General features: G+C 32.0%; 1 protein-coding gene across 1 annotated transcript in view; it reads right to left on the bottom strand.

The window, feature by feature from the left end:
* LOC127156714 (A disintegrin and metalloproteinase with thrombospondin motifs 20) overlaps window positions 1-24,360 on the bottom strand; it is a 163,979-nt gene that overhangs the window by 104,198 nt on the left and 35,421 nt on the right. The window contains exons 4-9 of the mRNA XM_051099736.1: window positions 22,823-23,058; window positions 20,073-20,156; window positions 15,594-15,718; window positions 15,429-15,469; window positions 12,395-12,500; window positions 6,597-6,743 (exon numbers count right to left, since the gene is read on the bottom strand). Of these exons, the coding sequence (XP_050955693.1) occupies window positions 6,597-6,743; window positions 12,395-12,500; window positions 15,429-15,469; window positions 15,594-15,718; window positions 20,073-20,156; window positions 22,823-23,058 (739 nt within the window). The remainder of the gene's footprint in view (window positions 1-6,596; window positions 6,744-12,394; window positions 12,501-15,428; window positions 15,470-15,593; window positions 15,719-20,072; window positions 20,157-22,822; window positions 23,059-24,360) is intronic.

Below are 24,360 nucleotides of genomic sequence, written 5' to 3'. Positions count from 1 at the left end.
ACATTAATAAAAACTACACTTGGAAACTAAAATGAAAACTGAAAATATAAGAATAAAAACTAATTTAAAATAATAAATACTACACTAGCAAATAAAAATTAAAACTGAAAATATAAAAATAAAAGCTAATTTAAAATATTAATAAATACTACACTAGTAAATTAAAATGAAAACAAAAAAATATTAAAATAAAAGCTAATACAAAATATCAATAAATGATATACTAGTACATAAATAAAATGGACTATATGGACTATAAATTAAAAAAAAACAAAAAACTTTTTTTAAAGTAAAATGTAAACGAAAATTAGAAATCTAGAAATTAGTAGCAAACTTAAACTGAAATAAAATAAATTACAGATATCTAAATAAATACAGAAATATGACAAAGGCACATAACAAAATTACTAAACCTAAACTAAATTAAAATATGAAAATAAAAGCTAATTCAAAATATTAATAAATACTACACTTGTAAATTAATTCAAAACATTAATAAATAGTACACTAGTATATAAATATCACTAAAAAAAACATGTCTAAACCAACCATCTCCAACCAGCTAAAAACCATGTAAAATTAGCTGGATTTTCTGGAAATTCCCAAAGACAAATCAAGAATATTTTAAAACAGACTTTAAAAAAGACACAAAGCTGAATAAATAATGCCAGAAGGAAAGGAGGAGCTACCCTTTTAAGATGCTTTTTATGTACCATGGTTTTTATTGCGGTACTCCAAGAAATGTTGCACAGACTTACTATGATACATGTCCAAAAACCTAATAATACCAAGGTACTTGAAGAAGTGCCGTCAGGTTTCTTTGAGTTCAGATCAGGCTGCACCTTTCTGGCACAGACATGAGGTCCACACCTGGAGATCATTTGGGCGGGTTGGTAAAGGGAGTTTATTAAGGAAAATGACTCACACTTCTTATTATTGAAGGTTTTTTTGGATATGTACCATGGTAGCTTGGAGAAACAAGTAAATATCATGGTATTTAAATTACAGCAATCATTTAGTATTAGTACCATCTTACACCATGGTTTTCTCTGTACAGATGACAGTTAAAGGCTCTTTAATGTCAGACGATATTTTTCCCACTACTTCTATAGGACGTTCTGAGTGAGCAACAGTAAGCACAGGTCAACCGGCCTTATTTTCATTAGCAAAGTGAGGTTTTGGTGCGGCTCCAGAGGGACTTGATATATTGTGAGTTTTAGCATGAGAATCAAGCCACTTTGTCCTTGAACAGAGCGAGAACAGAACGAGACGTTTCTCATTTTTCAGACATTCAGCCACTGCTTCTAAAAGCCTCAATGAACGTCTGACAGACTGAGCTAATTGAGCTTTAATGCATGAGAAGCATCTGAAGTTCTGAGTTCGCAGGTTTCTTCAATCATCTGCATTCGTTTGTTGACCTTGTAGGTCATGGCATGGAAAATAACAAACGTTTCAGTAAATGTAACTTAACTCAGAATTCTGAGAGAAAAAAATAATTAAAAATTGTGAAATGTAAACTCAGAATTCCGAGAAAAAATGTCAAAACTGTGAGATGTAAACTCAGAATTCAGACAGATTTTTTTTTTTAATTATATGTAAACTCAGAATCACAAGAAAAAAATTAATAATATGTAAATTCAGAATTCAGAAAAAAAAATAAATAAAATTATGATATGTAAACTCAGAATTCAGAGAAAGTCAAAATTGCGAGATGTAAACTCAGAATTCTGAGAAAAAATAAATAAAATTATTAAATGTAAACTCAGAATTCCAAGAAAACTAAAAATTATGAGATGTACACTCAGATTTTTTTTTTTAAATTATATGTAAACTCAGAATCCCAAGAAAAAAAATTAATTATATGTAAACTCAGAATTCCGAGAAAAAAAAAAAAAAATTACGATATGTAAACTTAGAATTCAGAGAAAGTCAAAATTGTGAGATGTAAACTCAGAAAAAAATAAAATAAAATTATGATACGTAAACTCAGAATTCCGAGAAAAGTCAAAATTATGAGATGTACACTCAGAATTCCAAGAAAAAAAAATAAAATTATGATACGTAACTCAGAATTCTGAGAAAAAAAATGATGAGATGTACACTCAGAATTCTGAGAAAAAAGTTAAAATTGCGAAATGTAAACTCAGAATTCAGAGAAAAGTCAAAATTATGAGATGTTCACTCAGAATTCCAAGAAAAAATTATATGTAAACTCAGAATTCCGATAAAAGTCAAAATTGTGAAATGTAAACTCAGGATTCCGAGAAAAAATAAATGAATTATGAGATGTACACTCAGAATTCCGAGAAAAAAAGTTAAAATTGCAAGATGTACACTCAGAATTCCAAGGGAAAAAAATAAATGGTGAGATGTAAACTCAAAATTCTGAGGAAAAAAAAAAAGTTAAAATTTTATGTAAACTCAGAATTGTGAAAAAAAAAAAAAAAAATTGCAAGACGTAAACTCAGAATTCCGAGAAATGTTTTTTTAATTATATGTAAACTCAGAATTCTGAGAAGAAAAGTCAACCGTTAGCAAAGTGAGGTTTTGGTGCAGCTCCAGAGTGACTTGATATATTGTGCCACTAACGGCTGATTTGCCCTTGAACAAAGCGACAACAGAACGAGACATTTCTCATTTTTCAGACATTCAGCCGCTGCTTCTAAAAGCCTCAATGAACGTCTGACAGACTGAGCTAATTGAGCTTTAATGCAGGAGAAGCATCTGAAGTACTGAGTTAGCAGGTTTCTTCAATCGTCTGCATCCGTCTGTAGGTCACGGCATGGAAAATTACAAGCTTTTCAGTAAACGTAATTTGTTTTCAAAATTGCAGATTTTCCAGTAACAAGCCCATTTTTTGCATGCAGTGATCTAGCACGACAAAATACTCCATCACTGTTTGTGTATAGTATTGTACAGCAACTTAACGGCTGAGTGAACTGGGTTAATAATCAAACACAATAACTTAAACTGCTTTGGGATTCTGAGAAGTCATTAATAGATTAGCTGGCCTATGGATTTAGCCAACAATAACGTGCAAATGAGTTGTTTAGATTAATCTCCCAGCTGGATGAAGTGTGTGTGTGCAGTGTTTTGGTGTGTGTTTGCTCTTTAATCTCCTCACAGGAGAGTGTTGCGTCTTGAAGAGCTCTTGAGGCTGAATGGACAGTCAAAACACAGATGCACTTGAGTGGTTCTGCCGTTCTGAATGACTTTTAACGCTTTACGTCGCCATTCCCAACACTGAACAGAGCTTCTCCTGCAAATGCATATGCTTTCCTCTCATGAACACATCTCAAAACACCGTCTGTCTGTTTGTGATCAAACCTTTCAACGTGAAAAAGAAACAACGCAAATGTCAGCATTTTCCCAAAGCTATGAGATTAAAAACAGAGCAAACAGAGACTTTTGCTGAAATCTGCTTGTTTTTGTCTGAGAAAAGCGGCCATGTAAACTAGAGTTTCTGAGAAAAACTCAACAATATGTCACACATCTCAATAATATTAAACTCCAATAAGTCTTCTGCGCTATGAAAGAGCAATGTTTGAGTAATATAACTGTCCTTCTACAGAAGAAATTACTGAAACTATCAACCAAAGGCACTTCATATTTAATAAACAGTCCTAATGTCAACATAAATGGTGTCCACAAACCATTTTACTAATGTAATGTGCTGTATTTACAAGTGAAACATAATAAATACTGAGAAAAAACACCAAATAAATTACTTACAGAACAAATTATTAAAATTATCAAACAAAAAAAAGTTCAAGTCAACATAAATGGTGATCATAAACCTTTTTACTTGTACAATGTGCTGTAAATAAATAATTAGGAAAAATATAGAATAAATAAATAAATCAATCACACTCAGAAGAAAGTTAAATAAAGTTAAATAAAAGATTACTGAAGTACATTTTACAAGAAAATGCTTTTTTAGTTTTTCTACTTCAAAATTTCATGATTAATTTAATGTTTAATTAATTAATTGTAAAATTAATGATGATGTAAACTGAAAATTCTGAGAAAAAAAGTTTAAATTATATGTAAAAAAAACCCCATCAAAATCACGAGATGTAAACTGTCAGAATTCCAAGAAAAAAAGTTAAAATTCTGATATGTAAACTTAGAATCCGAGAAAAACATCAAAACTGTGATATGTAAACTTAGAATTCAGAGAAAAAAGTAAAAAAATGCAAGATGTAAACTTAGAATTTTGAGAGAAAAGTAAAAATTATGATATGTAAACTCAGAATTCCGAGAAAAGTAGTCAAAATTGCCAGCTGTAAACTCAGAATTCTGAGAAAAAAGTTAAAATGATGATATGGAAATTTAGAATTCTGAGAAAAACGTCAAAATCAGTAGATGTAAACTCAGAATTCCAAGAAAAAAAGTTAAAATTATGATATATAAACTTGGAATTCCGAGAAAAATGTTAAAAATAGCAAGATGTAAACTCAGAATTCCAGAAAAAAATGTTAAAATTATGATATATTACGAGAATTACAGGAAAAACATCAAAATTGCGAGATGTAAACTCAGAATTCCGAGGAAAAAAAGTAAAAATTGCAAGATGTAAACGCGGAATTCTGAGAAAAAAAAGATATGTAAACTTAGAATCCGAGAAGAACATCAAAATTGTGATATGTAAACTCAGAATTGTGAGAAAAAATGTCAAAATCGCAAGATGTAAACTCAGAATTCCAAGAAAAAAATTACAATTATGATATGTAAGCTTATTCCAAGAAAAACATCAAAATTGGGATATGTAAACTCAGAATTCTGAGGAAAAAAAGTAAAAATTAAAAGAAAAAAGCTAAAATTATGATATATAAACTTAGCATTCCGAGAAAAACATTAAAATTGCAAGATGTAAATTCAGAATTTCAAGAAAAGAAAATGCCAAAATTGCAAGATGTAAACTCAGAATTCCAAGAAAAACATTAAAATAGGAAAAGTGGAAAAGGAAGATAGTCAAAATTGCAAGCTGTAAATTCAGAATTCCGAAAAAAAAAATCTCAAGATGTAAACTTAGAATTGTGAGAAAAACATCAAAATTGCGACTCAAAATGTCAGCTCAGAATTCCAAGAAAAACTGTCAAAATTGCCAGCTGTAAACTCAGAATTCTGAGGAAAAAGTTAAAATGATGATATGGAAATTTAGAATTCTGAGAAAAACGTCAAAATCAGTAGATGTAAACTCAGAATTCCAAGAAAAAAAAGTTAAAATTATGATATATAAACTTGGAATTCCAAGAAAAAACGTTAAAAATCGCAAGACGTAAACTCAGAATTCCAAGAAAAGAAAAAGTCAAAATTGCTAGATGTAAACTCAGAATTCCAGGAAAAAATGTTAAAATTATGATATATTACGAGAACTACAGGAAAAACATCAAAATTGCGAGATGTAAACTCGGAATTCTGAGAAAAAAAAGATATGTAAACTTAGAATCCGAGAAGAACGTCAAAATTATGATATGTAAACTCAGAATTGTGAGAAAAAAGTCAAAATTGTGAGATGTCAACTCAGAATTCAGAGAAAAAAAGTTAAAATTATGATATGTAAACTTGTCTAAGTCAACACAAACAGTGTTCACAAACCATTTAATAAATAAATTAATTGTACAATTAATGATGAAAAATAAGGCAGGGGAAAGCATGGGATGTTCCCTACAAATGTAGTCTAAAATATCTGGAATTTTTGACTATTAGTTAAAATATCCCAATATGGAGAGATGTAAACAAAAATCAAAAACAAAACAAATGCTTCTTTTTCTTGTTAATAATGCACCAATTAATCACTTAATCACATAAAACCAGGAATATGTATTAAAAGAGTAAAAAATCACTTTGTCAACTAAATAATATATGTTTAATACATACATTTCTCTTAAACAAACGTTTCTAGTCCGCATAACCTGTCGATTCACAATCCTAACCGTGATCAGCAGGCCTTTGACTGCTGGAGCCGCTGGAGCGCAGACGAGATCAAAGGGTCACGTCCAGAGAAAATCTAATTATAACTGACACTTCCTGTCTTAAAGGGAAGCCCTTCAGCTGCGTCTCCCTCCGCTCCGGACGCCCTCAATGAGCCGTCGCCCCGAGTTACGGTTGCCGAGGGGCCAAGAACGTCGGCGACTAAATGACTGTTTGTCCGGCTCCCCGAGAGAAAGCAGACAGACTCAGATGAGAGTGGGACAGGAAGAGCTCCTCTCAAAGGGGAAGTGCAATTTTGAGCTCTAAGGAGCGTGACCTGTTGAGGATTTGCTCAAAGGTCATTTTAACTTTAAAACCACAGCGCTGACATCTGATATTAGCACAGCGACACACAAAACACCAACGGCCTGCTGGGAAAACCACGTCATAGCAGTTTGAAAACAGTTGTGTTTTGTGAAAAGAGAAATGTTTTAAAGCAAAATTCAAACAGAAAATACTGTGAATAAAAATCTGAAATGGGAATTTCATTCATATAAACCAGGAATTCCTATGCCTTTTTTTGTCAGCCAATCCCCCAAGACATAAAATATTTACATGAAGAACCCTCTGTAATTTTAAGTTAATATTTTAACTCATGGCAGATGTAAGTGGGCACCTACTCGAGGAAATCCGTGATGTATTTGCGGCTGCATTTGGACCAGGACCAGGGGCTGGTGTCATAGTTAAGGGTCGGGGCCATGACGTGATACTGATGCTTGACTCCCACCTCGCGGCACTTTGGACTGTCATCATGGGGCATGTTGAACCTGAAACACACACAATTCACAGCGGAGACTTCAGCAGAGCCTTCTCACATACACATCAGGACATCTGAGTTTCTGCACTTCCACATACGAGAATATGAGAAAGATGAAAAATGATGGTCGTAGTATGGTAACCAGATAAATTCACAATTCTGAGAAAAATATCCAAATTGCACAAGGTAGACTAAAAATTCCAAGAAAAATGTCCAAATTGCAAGAAGCAGACTCAGAATTCCAAGAAATAAGTCCAAATTGCGAGATGTAGACTCAGAATTCCGAGACAAAATTCCAAATTGCGAGATGTAGACTCAGAATTCCGAGACAAAAGTCCAAATTGCGAGATGTAAACTCAGAATTCCGAGACAAAAGTCCAAATTGTGAGAAGTAGACTCAGAATTCCGAGACAAAAGTCCAAATTGCGAGATATAAACTGACAATTCAAAGAAAAAAGTCCAAATTGCAAGAAGTAGACTCAGAATTCCGAGAAAAAAGTCCAAATTGCAAGGAGTAGACTCAGAATTCGGAGAAATAAATCCAATTGGCGTGATGTACACTTAGAATTCTGAGGGAAAAAAAAATCCAAATTGCCAAATGTAAACTCAGAATTGATGCTGACTCCAAGAAAAAAAGTCCAAATTCCGAGAAAACGACTTAGAATTCTATGAAAAAAGTCCAAATTGCGAGAAGTAGACTCAGAATTCAGAGAAATACATCCAATTTGCGTAATGCACACTTACAATTCTGAGGAAAAAAATCCAAATTGCAGAGAAATAAGTCCAAATTGCGAGATGCTGACTCAGAATTCCAAGAAAAAAAAGTCAGAATTGCAAGAAGACTCAATTCTGAGAAAAAAAAATCCAAATTGTGAGAAGTAGACTCAGAATTCTGAGAAATAACTCCAAATTGCGAGATGCTGACTCAGAATTCCAAGGAAAAAAGTTAAAATTGTGAGAATTCAGAATTCAGAGGGAAAAAAAATCCAAATTGCGAGAAGTAGACCCAGAATTCTGAGGGGGAAACAAATCCAAATTGCCAGATGTAAACTCAGAATTCCAAGAAAAAAAGTCCTAATTGTGAGATGTAAACTCAGACTTCTGAGGGGGAAAAAATCTAAATTGCATGTGTTAAACTCAGAATTCCGAGAAAAAAGTCCAAATTGCGAGAAGTAGACTCAGAATTCCGAGAAATAAATCTAAATTGCAAGTAGAGTCCTAATTCTGAGAAAAAAGTCCAAATCGCGTGATGTACACTTAGAATTCTGAGGGGAAAAAATCCAAATTGCCAAGAAATAAGTCCAAATTGCAAGATGCTGACTCAGAATTCCAAGGAAAAAAAGTCAGAATTGCGAGTAGACTCAATTCCGAGAAAAAAAAATCCAAATTGTGAGAAGCTGACTCAGAATTCCAAGAAAAAAGTCCAAATTGCGAGATGCTGACTCAGAATTCCAAGGAAAAAAGTCAAAATTGTGAGAAGCAGACTCAGAATTCAGAGGAAAAAAAAAATCAAAATTGCGAGAAGTAGACTCAGAATTCTGAGAAAAAAGTCCTAATTGTGAGATGTAAACTTAGACTTCTGAGGGAAAAAAAATCCCAAAAAATCCAAATTGCGTGTGGTAAACTCCAAATTGCAAGATGCTGACTCAGAATTCCAAGGGGAAAAAAGGCTAATTTGCGAGATGTAAACTCAGATTTCCAAGAAAAAAAAAGTCCAAATTGCGAGATGCTGACTCAGAATTCCAAGGAAAAAAGTCAAAATTGTGAGATGCAAACACAGAATTCTGGGAAATTAGTCAGAATTGTGAGATGCAAACTTAGGAAAAGAGAATTGTGAAATGTAAACTCAAAATTCCGAGAAACTTTTGTGAGACTTTTTCCTTAAAATTGTTATATATTGCAATATACACTCACAATTGGAAGAAATTTTAAAAAAATCATAAGGTTTAAACAAAACAAAACAAAACAAAATATATATATATATATATATATATATATATATATATATATATGTTTTTTAATATTTTTATACTTTGGCAAAAATAAGCTTCCATAATTTTTTGTCAGTACTGTAATGTTTGTGGCTGTCAACAGGACGTGAAACCTCTATTAATAGTGGAAAGGAAAAGTCCAGCAATAAAATCCTTAAATAAAAGCTGCATTGAGGCGAATCTGATGTCCAGAATAGATACGCAGTGATGTCAGAATCCAAAAACAGCTGTGAAATCAGTCACACGACAGCAACAGCACGACGTGACAACGTGATAGGAACGCAGCTGTGTTTATGCAGATCCTTCAGACTCCATCTGTGAAGCTTCATTCGCATGTTACACACATTGCACATTAAATTCATGAAATACTTGGACTGTCTGAATCGGTTTCATTTCAAGAACATCTGTAGCGCTGATCAGAAGAGCTTGAGTTGCTTGCTGCATCTGTCCGTGCTGTTTACACGCCGGAATCAGGATTTTGTTTTGGACAGGCTAAGTCTGAGGTTTTTCTGTAGGCCATGTGTTCTACAGATCAAATCTGAGCAACAAATAAATCTTATGTCATCATTTATTTAAACCTAATTTCATCAGTGGAGCACAAAAGGACAATGTTCACATTGCTTTTAGGGCACTTTTATAGACTATTTTAGTCTTTTTTTTGTCCATATCCAGTTTTGTTGTATGGAAAAAGCAGGTTAATAAATGATGACAGATTCATTTTAAAGTCTTCTCTTGTTCTACAGAGTCAAAGAGCTTGACAAAATGTCAGTCATGTTTTGGACAGAGAAACTGAAATGCCAGATGTTCTGTACAATGTCAAAAGAAAAGGCTTTTCAGCTATGAAATAAACAAAAGATGAAGCGTTGCAGTCAAACTGAGTTATTTTTCAGCATTAAAGAATCATGAATCATTCATAACAGATCCGAATCATCTCTGATTGATGCAAAGACTGCAAAAATTTGACTTCATTTTTAGTACAAATATATAAACATTCTTTAACCAAAATACATTTAACATGCAAAATGACTTAAGATATTATGTCTTGTTTTATGAAAGAAATGCATCAAAACTAAGTGAGTTTACAACTGAACTAAACTGAAAAAATACATTTGATTCAAAGGGACAACAGGTTTATTTTCTGACCTCATTTGCAGATATCTGTTCTTGTTTCAAGCACACAGTCACTTAATTTTGATGCATTCTTAGGAAAACAAGAACAACAATATTTTGAGATTTAGCTTTTCAAGTAAATGTCTCTTGATTTAAGAATGTTTAGATATTTTACTGACAAACTAAACAAAAATACTGTAAAAAATTAGGTTCTTCCTCAGTATTTTTGTCTGTTGATTTTGTTTATATCTAAACATCAGGATACAGGCAAAATGACATAGTATATAAAGTCTTGTTTTCTAAAAAATGCACCAAAATGAAAGAAAAAAAAAAAAGTACAATTATGGAAGGAAAAACTGCAAGATGTAAATTTAGAATTCTGAGAAAAAAAAAGTCCAAATTGTGAGATGTAAACTCAGAATTCCAAGAAAAAGTTACAATTATGAAATGTAGACTTAGAATTCTGAGAAAAAGGAAAAATTGCAAGTTGTAAATTTAGAATTCCGAGAACCAAATTCCAAACTGCGAGACATAAACTCAGAATTCCAAGAAAAAAGTTGCAATTATGATATGTAAACTTATAATTCTGAGAAAAAGGAAAATTTGCAAGATGTAAACTTAGAATTCCGAGAACAAAAGTCCAAATTGTGAGACATAAACTCAGAATTCCAAGAAAAAAGTTACAGTTATATGTAAACTTAGAATTCTGAGAAAAAGGAAAAACTGCAAGATGTAAATTTAGAATTCCAAGAACAAAAGACCAAATTGCGAGACATAAACTCAGAATTCCAAGATTAAAAACTTACAATTATGATATGAAAACTTAGATTTGAGAAAAAGGAAAAATTGCAAGATGTATATTTAGATTTCCGAGAACAAAAGTCTAAATTTTGAGACATAAACTCAGAATTCCAAGAAAAAAGTTACAATTATGATATGTAAACTTATAATTCCGAGAAAAAGGAAACATTGCAAGATGTAAACTTAGAATTCCGAGAACAAAAGTCCAAATTGTGAGACGTAAACTCAGAATTCCAAGAAAAAAGTTACATTTATGATATGTAAACTTATATTTCAGAGAAAAAGGAAAAATTGCAAGATGTAAATTTAGAATTCCGAGAACAAAAGTCTAATTCGCGAGACATAAACTCAGAATTCCAAGACAAAAACGTACAATTATGATATGTAAACTTAGAATTCCGAGAAAAAGGAAACATTGCAAGATGTCAATTTTGAATTCCAAGGAAAAAAGTCCAAATTGCGAGACATAAACTCAGAATTCCAAGAAAAAAGTTACAATTATGATATGTAAACTTATAATTCCGAGAAAAAGGAAAAATTGCAAGATGTAAACTTAGAATTCCGAGAACAAAAGTCCAAATTGTGAGATGTAAACTCAGAATTCCAAGAAAAAAGTTACATTTATGATACGTAAACTTATATTTTAGAGAAAAAGGAAAAATTGCAAGATGTAAATTTAGAATTCCGAGAACAAAAGTCCAATTCGCGAGACGTAAACTCAGAATTCCAAGAAAAAAGTTACATTTATGATATGTAAACTTATATTTCAGAGAAAAAGGAAAAATTGCAAGATGTAAATTTAGAATTCCGAGAACAAAAGTCCAATTCGCGAGACATAAACTCAGAATTCCAAGACAAAAACGTACAATTATGATATGTAAACTTATAATTCCGAGAAAAAGGAAACATTGCAAGATGTCAATTTTGAATTCCACGAAAAAAAAAATCCAAATTGCGAGACATAAACTCAGAATTCCAAGAAAAAAGTTACAATTATGATATGTAAACTTATAATTCCGAGAAAAAGGAAAAATTGCAAGATGTAAACTTAGATTTCCAAGAAAAAAGTCCAAATTGTGAGATGTAAACTCAGAATTCCAAGAAATAAAAAAATAAAAAATCCAAATTGAAAAGATTCATTTACACTTAAAACAAGAAAAAATGGGCTCAAAATAAAACTGAAAGATAAAAAAGTTTATTTTTCTAACACCATTTTTCTTAAAAAAACTTAATTCTCAAGTAAATGCATTTAGATGTAACAATGTTTAGATATTTACCAAAAAACAAGATAACAATACTGAGGAAGGAACTCACTTAATTTTGATATAAAAAAAAAAAAAGTCTTTGCATCTCAAGTAAATGTATCTTGAATTATGACACTTGATATTTGTACTGAAAAACAAGACAAAAATACTAAATAAGAACATCATTTTTTGCAGTGAATACAGATTTAATCTGGAGGACAGACTGTAAATGTTACTGTATTGTGCTGTGCTTTGGCTTCGCTTCTGGAAAACTGAATTCGAGCGGCGGTTTGACCTCGTCGTCCCACTGCGGCGCATGAATTCCCTCCGAATGAGAGGCGGCCGAATATCTGTCATTCTTCCACTCACACGGATCCACACTACATTCATTTATACGACACCGACCACAGCGAGAAGCAGAGCGCAGCTTCCCACGCGCTCTTACGGCTCGCTGTTATTAAAGCAGCGGCTCTTTATTGCGTTTTGCACCTGCGAGGGTCTTTGGGATGACTTACACGTGTCCGAGCTCGTGAGCGATGGTGAAGGACGCGCTCAGGCCGTTCTCTTCGCTGATGGAGCAGCTCCGGTACGGGTCGCACATCGTCCCCAGCTCCGCCAGACCTGCATTTACACACAAGGAAAGACAGAGAATGACTTCATCAAATCCTTTTTCATTTTTCATTTTCAGGACCTAAACACCTGCTGGGGCCCTGCACAGGTGGCTGGGACTCATTCAGGACCCGCAGCTGGTCCTATACGACACGCTGATGACAGTCAAATGAAGCACAGCTGACAGACTTCCTGTAGGGCCTGGTTCTGCTTCAGGAACCTGATTTCAGTGACCCGAGAGACTAATGAAAGCGCCCTGTATACTGACTGCTATTTATTATTTAAAACCCGCTATTTAATTAAAACGCATACAAAACAGTATGCCGTATTGTTGCATAAATGTTGCTCTCACATGATCTACATGACTACACAGTATTTAATTCTGTAAGATAAAATGTTATTTTGCATTTTAAAGCATTTTTTGTACTTCTTTTTTGTCAAAATAATGAACCAAAAAACAAAAAACTAAATACACAGTACAAATACAAAAATATATATACAAAAATAGTTAATTTTATGTTGATTTAAACAAATTTCATGTAAAAATTGTGCAAAAAGAGAAACAAATGGGTTGAAAAATATTTTAAAAACTGAATATTGAAAACATGAACCAAATGTAATTGACCTTGTATGCAGCAATAACTATTATTGTATCGTGACCTAATAGACTACGTTGATGTTTTATTCAGAAAAAAAAGAAAATAAACAGTTATTTTGTATTTTTAAAACAATTTTGTGTAAAACCTCTGGCAATGTGATCAAATAATGAGTCAAAAAGGAGAAAAAAAATATGATTAATTTAGAAAGAAAGAATAATAATAAAAAATAGATATTTGACATTTACAAGGCATTTTTTGTTAAAGAAAAAAATAGCAAGAAAGGAGAGAAAAAATTTATTGCTAAAGAAAAAAGTCAAATGAGTAGATATTTTACGCTTTCAAATTTTTTTTTTTTGTAAATTAAACAACCAAACAAACAAAAAGTCAAAAATGAGAAAAAAAAATTAAAATACTCATTAATTTAGAAATAAAAAATAAAAAATAAATAGATTTCACATTTACAAACAATTGTAAATAAATGAATAAATAAATAAATAAATAATAAAAAAAACATTTTGGCTGTATAATCAAATAAGAGTCAAAAATGAAAAAAAATAAATAAATAAATAAATAAAATGACTGATTAATAATTCAGAAAGAAAAAAGTCAAATAGATATTTCACATTTACAAACAACTGTTTGTAAAAAAATATTATTATTACTGATAATAATGATAATACATTAATAATAAATCATACATCAAAAAGGAGAAAAAAACTATTAAGATGACTGATTAATTGATAAACAAAAGTCAAATGAGTAGATATTCCACATTTAAAAAAACTTTTTTTGTGAATTAAAAAACAAACAAAAAACATTTTGGCAGTATAATCAAATAATGAATCAAAAATGAAGAAAAAATATTAAAATGACTGAATATTTGACTGATTAATGAAAGAAAAAAGGTCAAATAAATATATATTCACATTTGGAAAGAATTGTTTGTGAAAATAATAATAATAATAAATACATTAAAAATAAATCATACTTTGGTGGTCTGATCAAATAATGAGTCAAAAAGGAGAAAAAAAATTAAAATGACTGATTAATTAAGTTTTTTTAAAAAGTCAAATGAGTAGATATTCCACATTTACAAACCTTTTTTTCTAAATTAAAAAACAAACAAAAAACATTTTGGCAGTATAATCAAATAATGAGTCAAAAATGAGAAGAAAAATATTAAAAATGGCTGATAAATTTAGAAAGTAAAAAGTAAAATAAATAGATATTACACATTTGCAAAGAATTGTTTGTGAAAACAATAATAATAATTATTATACATTAAAAATAAATCACACTTTGGCAGTCTGATCAAATAATGAGTCAAAATGAGTCAAAAATTTTAAGATGACTGATTAATTGATTAATAGAAAGTCAAATATGTAGATATTTAACATTTTCAAACCTTTTTCAAAAACAAACAAAAAGAACGTTTTGGCAGTTTAATCAAACAATGGGTCAAAAATGATGGAGCGTCAAATTACTCAAAATTAAATAAGTGTTGAAATATATAAATAAATCGTTAAATGCATAATTTAATTATTGAAAGCATAAATATATATATATATATATATATATATATATATAATATATTTTTATTTAATTATTTATTTAAATGTATTTATTAAAATAAATAAATATTTAAATAAATATGTAAATAAAAACATATTTAAATAAGTAAATATTTATACATTTATTTATGCTTTCAATAATGAAATTATGCATTTAATGATTTATTTATATATTTCAACATTTATTTAGTTATTTAATTTTGAGTAATTTGGCCCTCCATAAAAAATGAGAAAAATATATTCAAATGGCTAAATAATTGACTGATTAATGACAGAAAAAAAGTCATAGTCATATAAATAGATATTTCACATTTACAAACAATTTTTGTGGAAAAAAAAAATCATACTTTGGTAGTTTGATCAAATAAAGAGTCAAAAACTGCAGTTTTTGGCAGTTTGAGCCAAGTTACTGAAAAAAAATAAATAAATAAAATTAATAACCAAATATAAAACATATTCCAAAATAACAAATTTTATGTTAGTTCAAACAAATTTTATGTTAAAACTAAAAAATAATAATAATAAAAAAGCTAAAATAGTTTAAAAACACCTACAAGACTACACTGATGCTGTATTCAGAACGTAAAAAACAAAAAAAGAAAAGAAATAGTTATTTTGTATTTTTAAAACTATTTATTGGTAAAACCTCTGGCAATTTGATCAAATAATGTGTCAAAAAGAAGAAAAAATAACAATGCAAGAATTCTCGTAATTTTTGACTTTATTCTCATAATTTTGACATATCAAGAGAAAATGTGCAGAAATCTTACCTAACGTGTCACACTTGTCTTTTGCTCGACAGATGTCCTCCCTGAGAAACACACACACACACACACACATCCCATAATAGTGTTTATGCTCAAACTCAATGTACTCAAGCAAAATCAGACTTTAGAAGACAGAGGTCATGAGGTCAAAGGTCAAGTTCAGGTCACCTGGTTATAAGCAGCGCAGTGTCATGATGACCCGGGTGGCTGTCGTCCAAAACGTTGTGGCTCTGCTGCCACATGCAGAAGTTATGAAGCGTCGCAGTGGCGTAGAAGTTTACGTTCGGCCCTTCCTGAGGAAAACACACACTTTAATATACAAAACAAAGAGTTATAGAGGAATGTTGCTCTTTCGTGCCTCAGGACACGTAATGCATTATTACACTAAAGTTTCAAAACAAATGGGTTACAAGTCATCATTTGGTTCAGTGATGTCACTGAGATCATTTTCATTTAATTCTGCAAGGAAAAACTGTTATTTTGCTTTTTTAACTAAGTTTTTGTGTATATTTTTTGGAAGTTCGTCAAAATAATGAGTCAAAAAGGGAAAAAAACGATTTTAAATGACTGAATATAAAAGAGCAAGAAAAAAATCCTCAAGAAAAAAACATTTGTACTTTTTGGTAGTTTGATGAGAAGTCAAAATACTCAAAAAGGAGAAAAACTATTTTTAAAAACCTGTATATTAAACAAAAAAAAATTAGCATTTTCAAACAAAGTTTGTGTAAAAAAAATAATGAGCAGTGTTATTTTAGCATTAAGATACTATTGTAGTTTTTGCTAATATTTTAGATTAGACTTTATTTTTATATTCTCTGCTTTCAAGTTAAACTAAGTAAACTAACTAAAGTTTTAGTGATTACACTGTGTGTTTTGACATTTTATTTTGGCAGTTTTTAAATGTCTAAAATATTTATTCATTTTTAAAATTATTCAATTTTAATTTTAGTTATTTTTGTGCATCAAGTTAAACTAAATGAAAATTAGAAATGTTGCCTTGAAAACTATCTGAAATAAAATTAACTTTTTAATACCTTATTTCAGTTAACATTTATTTTATTTCAAATAACAAAAACTTTTTGATAATTATAATAAGTCATAAAAAGAAGAAAAAAAAAAGTACAATAAGCACACAAAATTGTTTAATTGTTTAAAAGTGTTCAATTAAAACAAAAATAAATACAGTTAATTTGCATTTTAAATGTTATTTTGTAAAAATGTTGGCAGGCCATTTAAATAAGGATTATATATATATATATATATATATATACACACACACATACACACACACATATATATATATATATATATATATATATATATACATACATATATATATGGGTATACATATATACATATATATATATATATATATATATATATATATATACACACATATATATATGGGTCATTGATGTATAAGGACTTTCAATAGGCCAATTTTAAAATGCAAAAAAAATAATATCTGTTGTAACTGTTTAAATGTTAAGAATGTTGTGTACACACAAATTCATATTAAACATTAAAATTAAATGAGTTTAGTGTTTTTTCATCTCAGTGAATTGGCCATAGCCTTAAAAATGAGTTGCCTTCTCAGATGTAGTTAGCAGACTTATTTTTCCCGTAAATTGTATTAAACTGATAAAAATGTTTTAAAAATACCATTTACTTAAAGATGTATGGGATTATTTTTGTGCCAATAAGAATGAACGTAACTTTGTAAAACTTAACGTAACTTTCCAAGAAACGATCAAAAATATGCCACTGCAAAAGAAGAAAAACGCAATGAAAATGAAAAAATGAACTCAGTCGCACAAATTTAACATGCTCTTCAAATATGCTTCATTCTTTGTTAATGATTTTCAAAGAATCATTTTCGCGAATCATGGATTCTGAATGCGTTGCCACAGCTTTCGCTTACGCTTCGCAAATTTTCGTTTGCTGTTTTGGCACAAACCTCTCGTGGGGGCGGGCTTAACAGCGATCTACTCTGATTGGCTAATGAGCTTTTGATGGACAGTTGCTCTCTGACCTGGAAGCACGGACGGTGACGTCAGTGGCACGCATATTGGAAAGTTGTTGCGATGTGCAATACGTCGTGCTTTGTTTATATTAAGTATTAATGTTATTAGTATTTCACCTACGGTCGTCTCTTAGTTTCTAAAGATGAGCTCCCAGGAGAGACACGGAGCGGCATCATCTTCCACCTCAGCTTGTCCCTCAGGGCAGCTTGAAGTAAGTTCGTGTTGCTAAAGTAACGTTAATCAATAACATCGATAAAAGTTTTATTCATGTACAGTGTGCAACAGTTCTGATAGTTTCTATAAACAAAGCACGACGTATTGCACACCGCAACAACTTTCCAATATGCGCGCCACTGACGTCACCGTCTGTGCTTCCAGGTCAGAGAGCAACTGTCCATCAAAAGCTCATTAGCCAATCAGAGTAGATCGCTGTTAAGCCCGCCCCCACGAGAGGTTTGTGCCAAAACAGCAAACGAAAATTTGCAAAGCGAAAGCTGTGGCAACGCATTCAGAATCCATGATTCGCGAAAACGATTCTTTGAAAATCATTAACAAAGAATGAAGCATATTTGAAGAGCATGTTAAATTCGTGCGACTGAGTTCATTTTTTCATTTTCATTGTGTTTTTCTTCTTTTGCAGTGGCATATTTTTGATCGTTTCTTGGAAAGTTACGTTAAGTTTTATAAAGTTACGTTCATTCTTATTGGCACAAAAACAATCCCATAAAGATGCTGTAGCAGTGGTTCATATTTCAACCTCAGAAATGATTAATTAATTAATTTAATTATTAATTATTAATTGGTTTAATTAATTTAATTATTAAAATTATTATTTTATTGGTCACACCACATGATGAGTGGTCGCTCCAAATGACACAAAAGCCTTATATCATTAAAAATCTATTTAAAGAGATATGTGTGAAAATTGCAGCACATGACATTAACTGCAAACATTTTTTAGCCCCAGTTATTTCTATACTTTGCCCAACCTTGGCTGCTCAAATGACCCTTCGCCAAAAGCTTGACTCACAGGCGATCTGACCAATCATAATGCCAAATACGCCGTTTTGTCCGACAAACAAACCAGACAGGAGAGTAGATTAAATTCAGTGGACTTGAACTTGAAAAATAATGTGTATTGACATCTTTTCACAGGTGAAAGAAGATACCTTCTGATGTTCATTCCTGCTTATTTTGTGCTATAACTAGTAAAGATGAAGAGAACTGTGATGGTCGTGGATGAATGGCACAACAATGGGCGTCAGGATCTCGTCACGGAATCTCTGTGCATTCAAAATGCCATCAATAAAATGCACCTGTGTTCGTTGTCCATAACATACACCTGCCCATACCATAACCCCACTGCCACCATGGGCCACTCGATCCACAACGTTGACATCAACAAACCGCTCACCCACACGACACCATACACGCTGTCTACCATCTGCCCTGTACAGTGAAAACAGTGAAGCGAAAACCTCTCCAGTGCCAGACGTCATTGAATGTGAGCATTTGCCCACTCAAGTCAGTTACGACGACGAACTGCAGTCAGGTTGAGACCCTGATGAGGACGACGAGCATGCAGATGAGCTTCCCTGAGACGGTTTCTGACAGTTTGTGCAGAAATTCTTTGATTGTGCAAACCAATTGTTGCAGCAGCTGTCCGGGTGTCTGGCTCAGATCTTGGAGGTGAAGATGCTGGATGTGAAGGTCCTGGGCTGGTGTGGTTATTGTGAGGCCGGTTGGATGTACTGCCAAATTCTCTGAAACGCCTTTGGAGACGGCTTATGGTAGAGAAATGAACATTCAATTCACGGGCAACAGCTCTGGTGGACATTCCTGCAGTCAGCATGCCAATTGCACGCTCCCTCAAAACTTGTGACATCTGTGGCATTGTGCTGTGTGATAAAACTGCACATTTTAGAGTGGCCTTTTATTGTGTCCAGCCTAAGTATTGTGGCCATCCTAAGGCACACCTGTGCAATAATCATGCTGTCTAATCAGCATCTTGATATGCCACACCTGTGAGGTGGATGGATTATCTCGGCTCACTAACACAGATTTACACAGATTTGTGAACAATATTTGAGAGAAATAGGCCTTTTGTGTACATAGAAAAAGTCTTAGATCTTTGAGTTCAGCTCATGAAAAATGGGGGCAAAAACAAAAGTGTTGCGTTTATAATTTTAGTCAGTGTATAAACGCTTGTGGTCCAAAATGATGACAAAATATGCATTTACAAGGTATTAGCATTCAAAAAAACAGTCTCTCACTTCCGCCAATATGAATCAACGATTTTGATGACAATGCACTTCAGCTTCTCATCAAACTTTCTGTCCAATCAAATGCTCTCTAGAATCCGTAAAGTCCCGCCCCCTACACTATACGTAGACGTTAAAGCTGCTATTTTGTTTTAGTAAGAGTTTTATATTGAATCTAGGAGGTTATCTATTAGACTGTGGCTGTCATAAGCTGTAAAATGAATTTACTGAGCTTGATGGCTCTGACCCGAGCAGATATAAATGAAACGCTACTGGCTATTTTAAAAAGGGGGCGGAGCTGCTTGACATTTCAGTTGACTTTTAAAGAGACGTCATCTGTCATTCTTGTTTTTCTGCTGTACCTGTTCGTTATGTATAACGATGAGTTTGACAATCATGATGTTGATGAGGTTTCCTACACTGGGGTCTCTGTAGATCGCAGCCACCTGAAAGCACAGAGAACAGAACGTTCAGTCAAAAATACCCATAGTGATAATAATAATAAATGTTATTTTATATAGCATAAAAAAAAAAGTGTTGATTATCTTTTCAGCCACAGAAAAAGTCAGCATGGCAATGTTTCTGGCTCGTCCTGATCAAAAGTCAACCGACTGTCCTGCTTTGGATTTTCTGAACCAGTTTATAAAAAGCAGGTTTTTAGGAAGAAGATCCAGAGCAAAATCCTGTCATATGATCTAACGAGGCCATCCTGAAGCCCGTCCAACAGGAAGTCATTAGTTGACCATAAACACTGAGTTTAGAAGAAGCCAAAGGGAAAACCTCAGACAGACGCCTGCATTACAGACAAAAACCTCTTGACTGTAAATTAAACACTAATGGAGTCTTCTGATTGGCTGGGAGGACACGCCCACAATAATATGGCATCATCAGCACACGGAAACCCAATCAGATCACATGATCAGACCAGGTAATGGTGACCTGTATGATATTATCGTTGACTAAAACTAACCATAAATCTATCATATATATTTTTTTAACTAAAATGTTAAAAAATATTTTATTTCAACTAGCTGCCAAAGCAACATGTGTAATTACTGCTTAGTTTAACTTGAAGTACTAAAATAACTAAAAATAAAATTGAAATAAATTAATAAAATTAAAAGTTAAAAATATTTTATTTCAGGTAGCTGCCAAAGCAACATTTGTAATTATTGCTTATTATAGTTTAAATTGAAGTGCTAAAATAAATAAAAATAAAATTAAAATAAAATGAATAAAAACTATATAAACGTATTAAAAAGGTCAGGAAGTAGAAAAAAATTATTTAAAAATGTTGTCACATCATCTACGTGACAAAAAGATGTTTAATGAGGCTAAAAAAGAAAATAAATAAAAATACTAAAAATAAAAAAACATTACTGGCAATCAGATCAAATAATAAGCCAAAAAGTTAAAAAAAAATATTAGTTAAAAAAGTTTGTCACATGATCTACATGACATGCAGATGTTTAATTAGGCCAAAAAAAGAAATAAAATTAATAATAATAAAAAAAAGTCAAAAACATAAAATAAAAAATAGTAAAAATGACTGGCAATCAGATCAAATAATGATTCAAAAAGCAGACAAAATATTAGTAGAAAAGGTTGTCACATGAAGTTGTTTAATTAGGCCAAAAATAAATAAATATAATTAATTAAAAAAAAGAAAAAAGAGATAAAAACATAAAAAAGGCAATCAGATCAAATAATAAGCCAAAAAGTAGAAAAAAATATTTGTTAAAAAAAAGGTTGTCACATCATCTACATGACAAAAAGATGTTTAATTAGGCAAAGAAGAAAAGAAATAAAAATACTAAAAAAAAAAGAGACAAAAACATAAAAATAAACTAAAAATGACTGGCAATCAGATCAAATAATAAGCCAAAAAGTTGGAAAAATATTAGTTAAAAAAGTCTGTCACATGATCTACATGACATGCAGATGTTTAATTAGGGAAAAAAAGTAATAAATAAAATTAATAATAATAATAAAAAAAAGACAAAAACATGAAAACAATTGTAAAAATGACTGGCAATCAAATCAAATAATAAGCTAAAAAGAAGAAACAATATTTGTTAAAAAAGGCTATCACATCATCTACATGACGTGCAGACATTTAATTAGGCCAAAAAATAAAAAAAGAGATAAAAACAGTTTTTAAAAAAGTAATGACTGGCAATCAGATCAATTAATAAGCCAAAAAGTAGAAAAAATATTATTTAAAAAAAAGTTATCACAAGATCTACATGACATGCAGATGTCTAATTAGGCCAAAAATAAATAAATAAATAAATAAAATGTAATAACAAAAAAAGAGATAAAAAAGTTAAAAGATAAAAAAAGTAAAAAGTAAAAATTACTGGCAATCATATCAAATAATAAGCCAAAAAGAAGAAAAAATATTAGTTAAAAAAGGTTGTCACAAAATCTGACATGAAGATGTTTAATTAGGCAAAAAATAAAAAAATAACAAAATTAATAAAATTAATAAAAAACAAAAGAAACAAAAAATTAAAATTACTGGCAATCAGATCAAATAATAAGCCAAAAAGTAGAAAAAATGTTAGATAAAAAAGATTGTCACATGATCTGACATGACATGCAGATGTTTAATTAGGAAAAAAAAAATAAAACTTCAGTGAAGTGAATTTGGCCCAAAGCTTTAGCGTGAACGTTTAGTCTCTCACTCTCAATAAAGCACCACGTTCTCCTCCAAAATACCAAATATGGTAATAATATCACATATGAAAGCATCGTTATGATGATATTTTTGAAGCATCATTATGTGCAAATATTGTCCATCTGTTGTTTTGACTCATTTCAATCTGGATTCAAAGCCCAAACCCAAAATATATGGAGTGGAGCCGCGCGGGTGGTCAACACACCCATGATGCTTCACAACAAAGCACGGCCTTGTGGGTAAAAGTCCAGCCAAGCCTATTAGAGAGTAAATGACTATCACACGCACGAGGGATGGAATCAATTATTGATAAAGTACCGAAAACCATTCAATGCGCTTCAAACGGAGCAACAGCAGAGTCACAAACTCAAAAATCATAATTCACGTGTGACGCGTATGAGAGAGAAGTGAATGAAAGGATCGTTTACTTACTACTGACATGATTGTGAGGATGTAGTGCTCCAGGTTGCGTCCGTGATGGCGCACCATTTTCACGTCGGCCGTCACCATCAGCTCCACGAAGCGCGGGTACGACAGGAAGCGCTTCCTGCGGGAACGAGAGCCGTTTCTGAGAGCCGCGCGCTCGCGCATCGTTTCCTGTATCGACGTCACTTCCTCTTCCAGAGTTCTGTTGCTGTGGAGACTGATGTGATCGGGATCGGGATCATCTGCGGGAACACAAACAGATCTCCATGAGCCAAAAATTACTTAATAAAAGTACATTTAAATCACTGTCAAATTTGACTAATATATTAATAACAGCAATAATAATAACAATAATAGTTCATTTTTATGTTAACTTTAGATGTTAATTTTATAGTAACTTGCTAATGATGCTAATAACATGCTAACAACTTGCTAATCAGGTTAAAAACATGCTAGCAACATGCTAGCATCTTGCTAATCATGCTAGAAACATGCTAGCAACCTCCTAATCATACTAGAAAAATGCTAGCAACTTGCTAATCATGCTAGAAACATGCTAGCAACCTCCTAATCATGCTAAGAACATGTTAACAACTTGCTAATCATACTAGAAACATGTTAGCAACCTGGTAATAATGCTAGGAACATGCTAGCAACTTGATAATTATGCTTGAAACATGTTAGCAACCTGCTAATCATGCTAGAAACATGCTAGCAACTTGTTAAACATGACAGAAACATGATAGCAACATGCTAGTAACTTGCTAATCATGCTAGCAACATGTTAATCACGCCAGCAACATGCTAGCAACCTGCTAATCATGTTAGCAACATGCTAGCATCTCGCTGATCATGCTAGAAACATGCTAGCAACCTCCTAATCATGCTAAGAACATGTTAACAACTTGCTAATCATACTAGAAACATGTTAGCAGCCTGCTAATCATGCTAGAAACATGCTAGCAACTTGTTAAACATGACAGAAACATGATAGCAATCATGCTAGCAACATGTTAATCACGCCAGCAACATGCTAGCAACCTGCTAATCATGTTAGCAACATGCTAGCATCTCGCTGATCATGCTAGAAACATGCTAGCAACTTGCTAATCATAATAGAAACATGCTAGCAACCTGGTAGTCATGCTAGAAACATGCTAGCAACATGTTAACAACTTGCTAATCATGTTAGAAACATGCTAGCAACCTGCTAATCATGCTAGGAACATGCTAACAACTTGCTAATCATGCTAGAAACATGCTAACAACTTGCTAATCATGCTAGGAACATGCTAACAACTTGCTAATCATGCTAGAAACATGCTAACAACTTGCTAATCATGCCAGGAACATGCTAACAACTTGCTAATCATGTTAGAAACATGCAAGCAACCTGCTAATCATACTAGGAACATGCTAACAACTTGCTAATCATGCTAGAAACATGCTAACAACTTGCTAATCATGCTTGAAACATGCTAACAACCTGCTAATCATGCTAGGAACATGTTAACAACTTGCTAATCATGCTAGAAACATGCTAG

The sequence above is a fragment of the Labeo rohita genome, chromosome 25, assembly GCF_022985175.1.
Source record: "Labeo rohita strain BAU-BD-2019 chromosome 25, IGBB_LRoh.1.0, whole genome shotgun sequence".
In the NCBI taxonomy this organism is placed as follows: domain Eukaryota; kingdom Metazoa; phylum Chordata; class Actinopteri; order Cypriniformes; family Cyprinidae; genus Labeo; species Labeo rohita.
The sequence above is the reverse complement of the archived record's forward strand: the minus strand, read 5'-3'. Positions and strand labels throughout refer to the sequence as shown.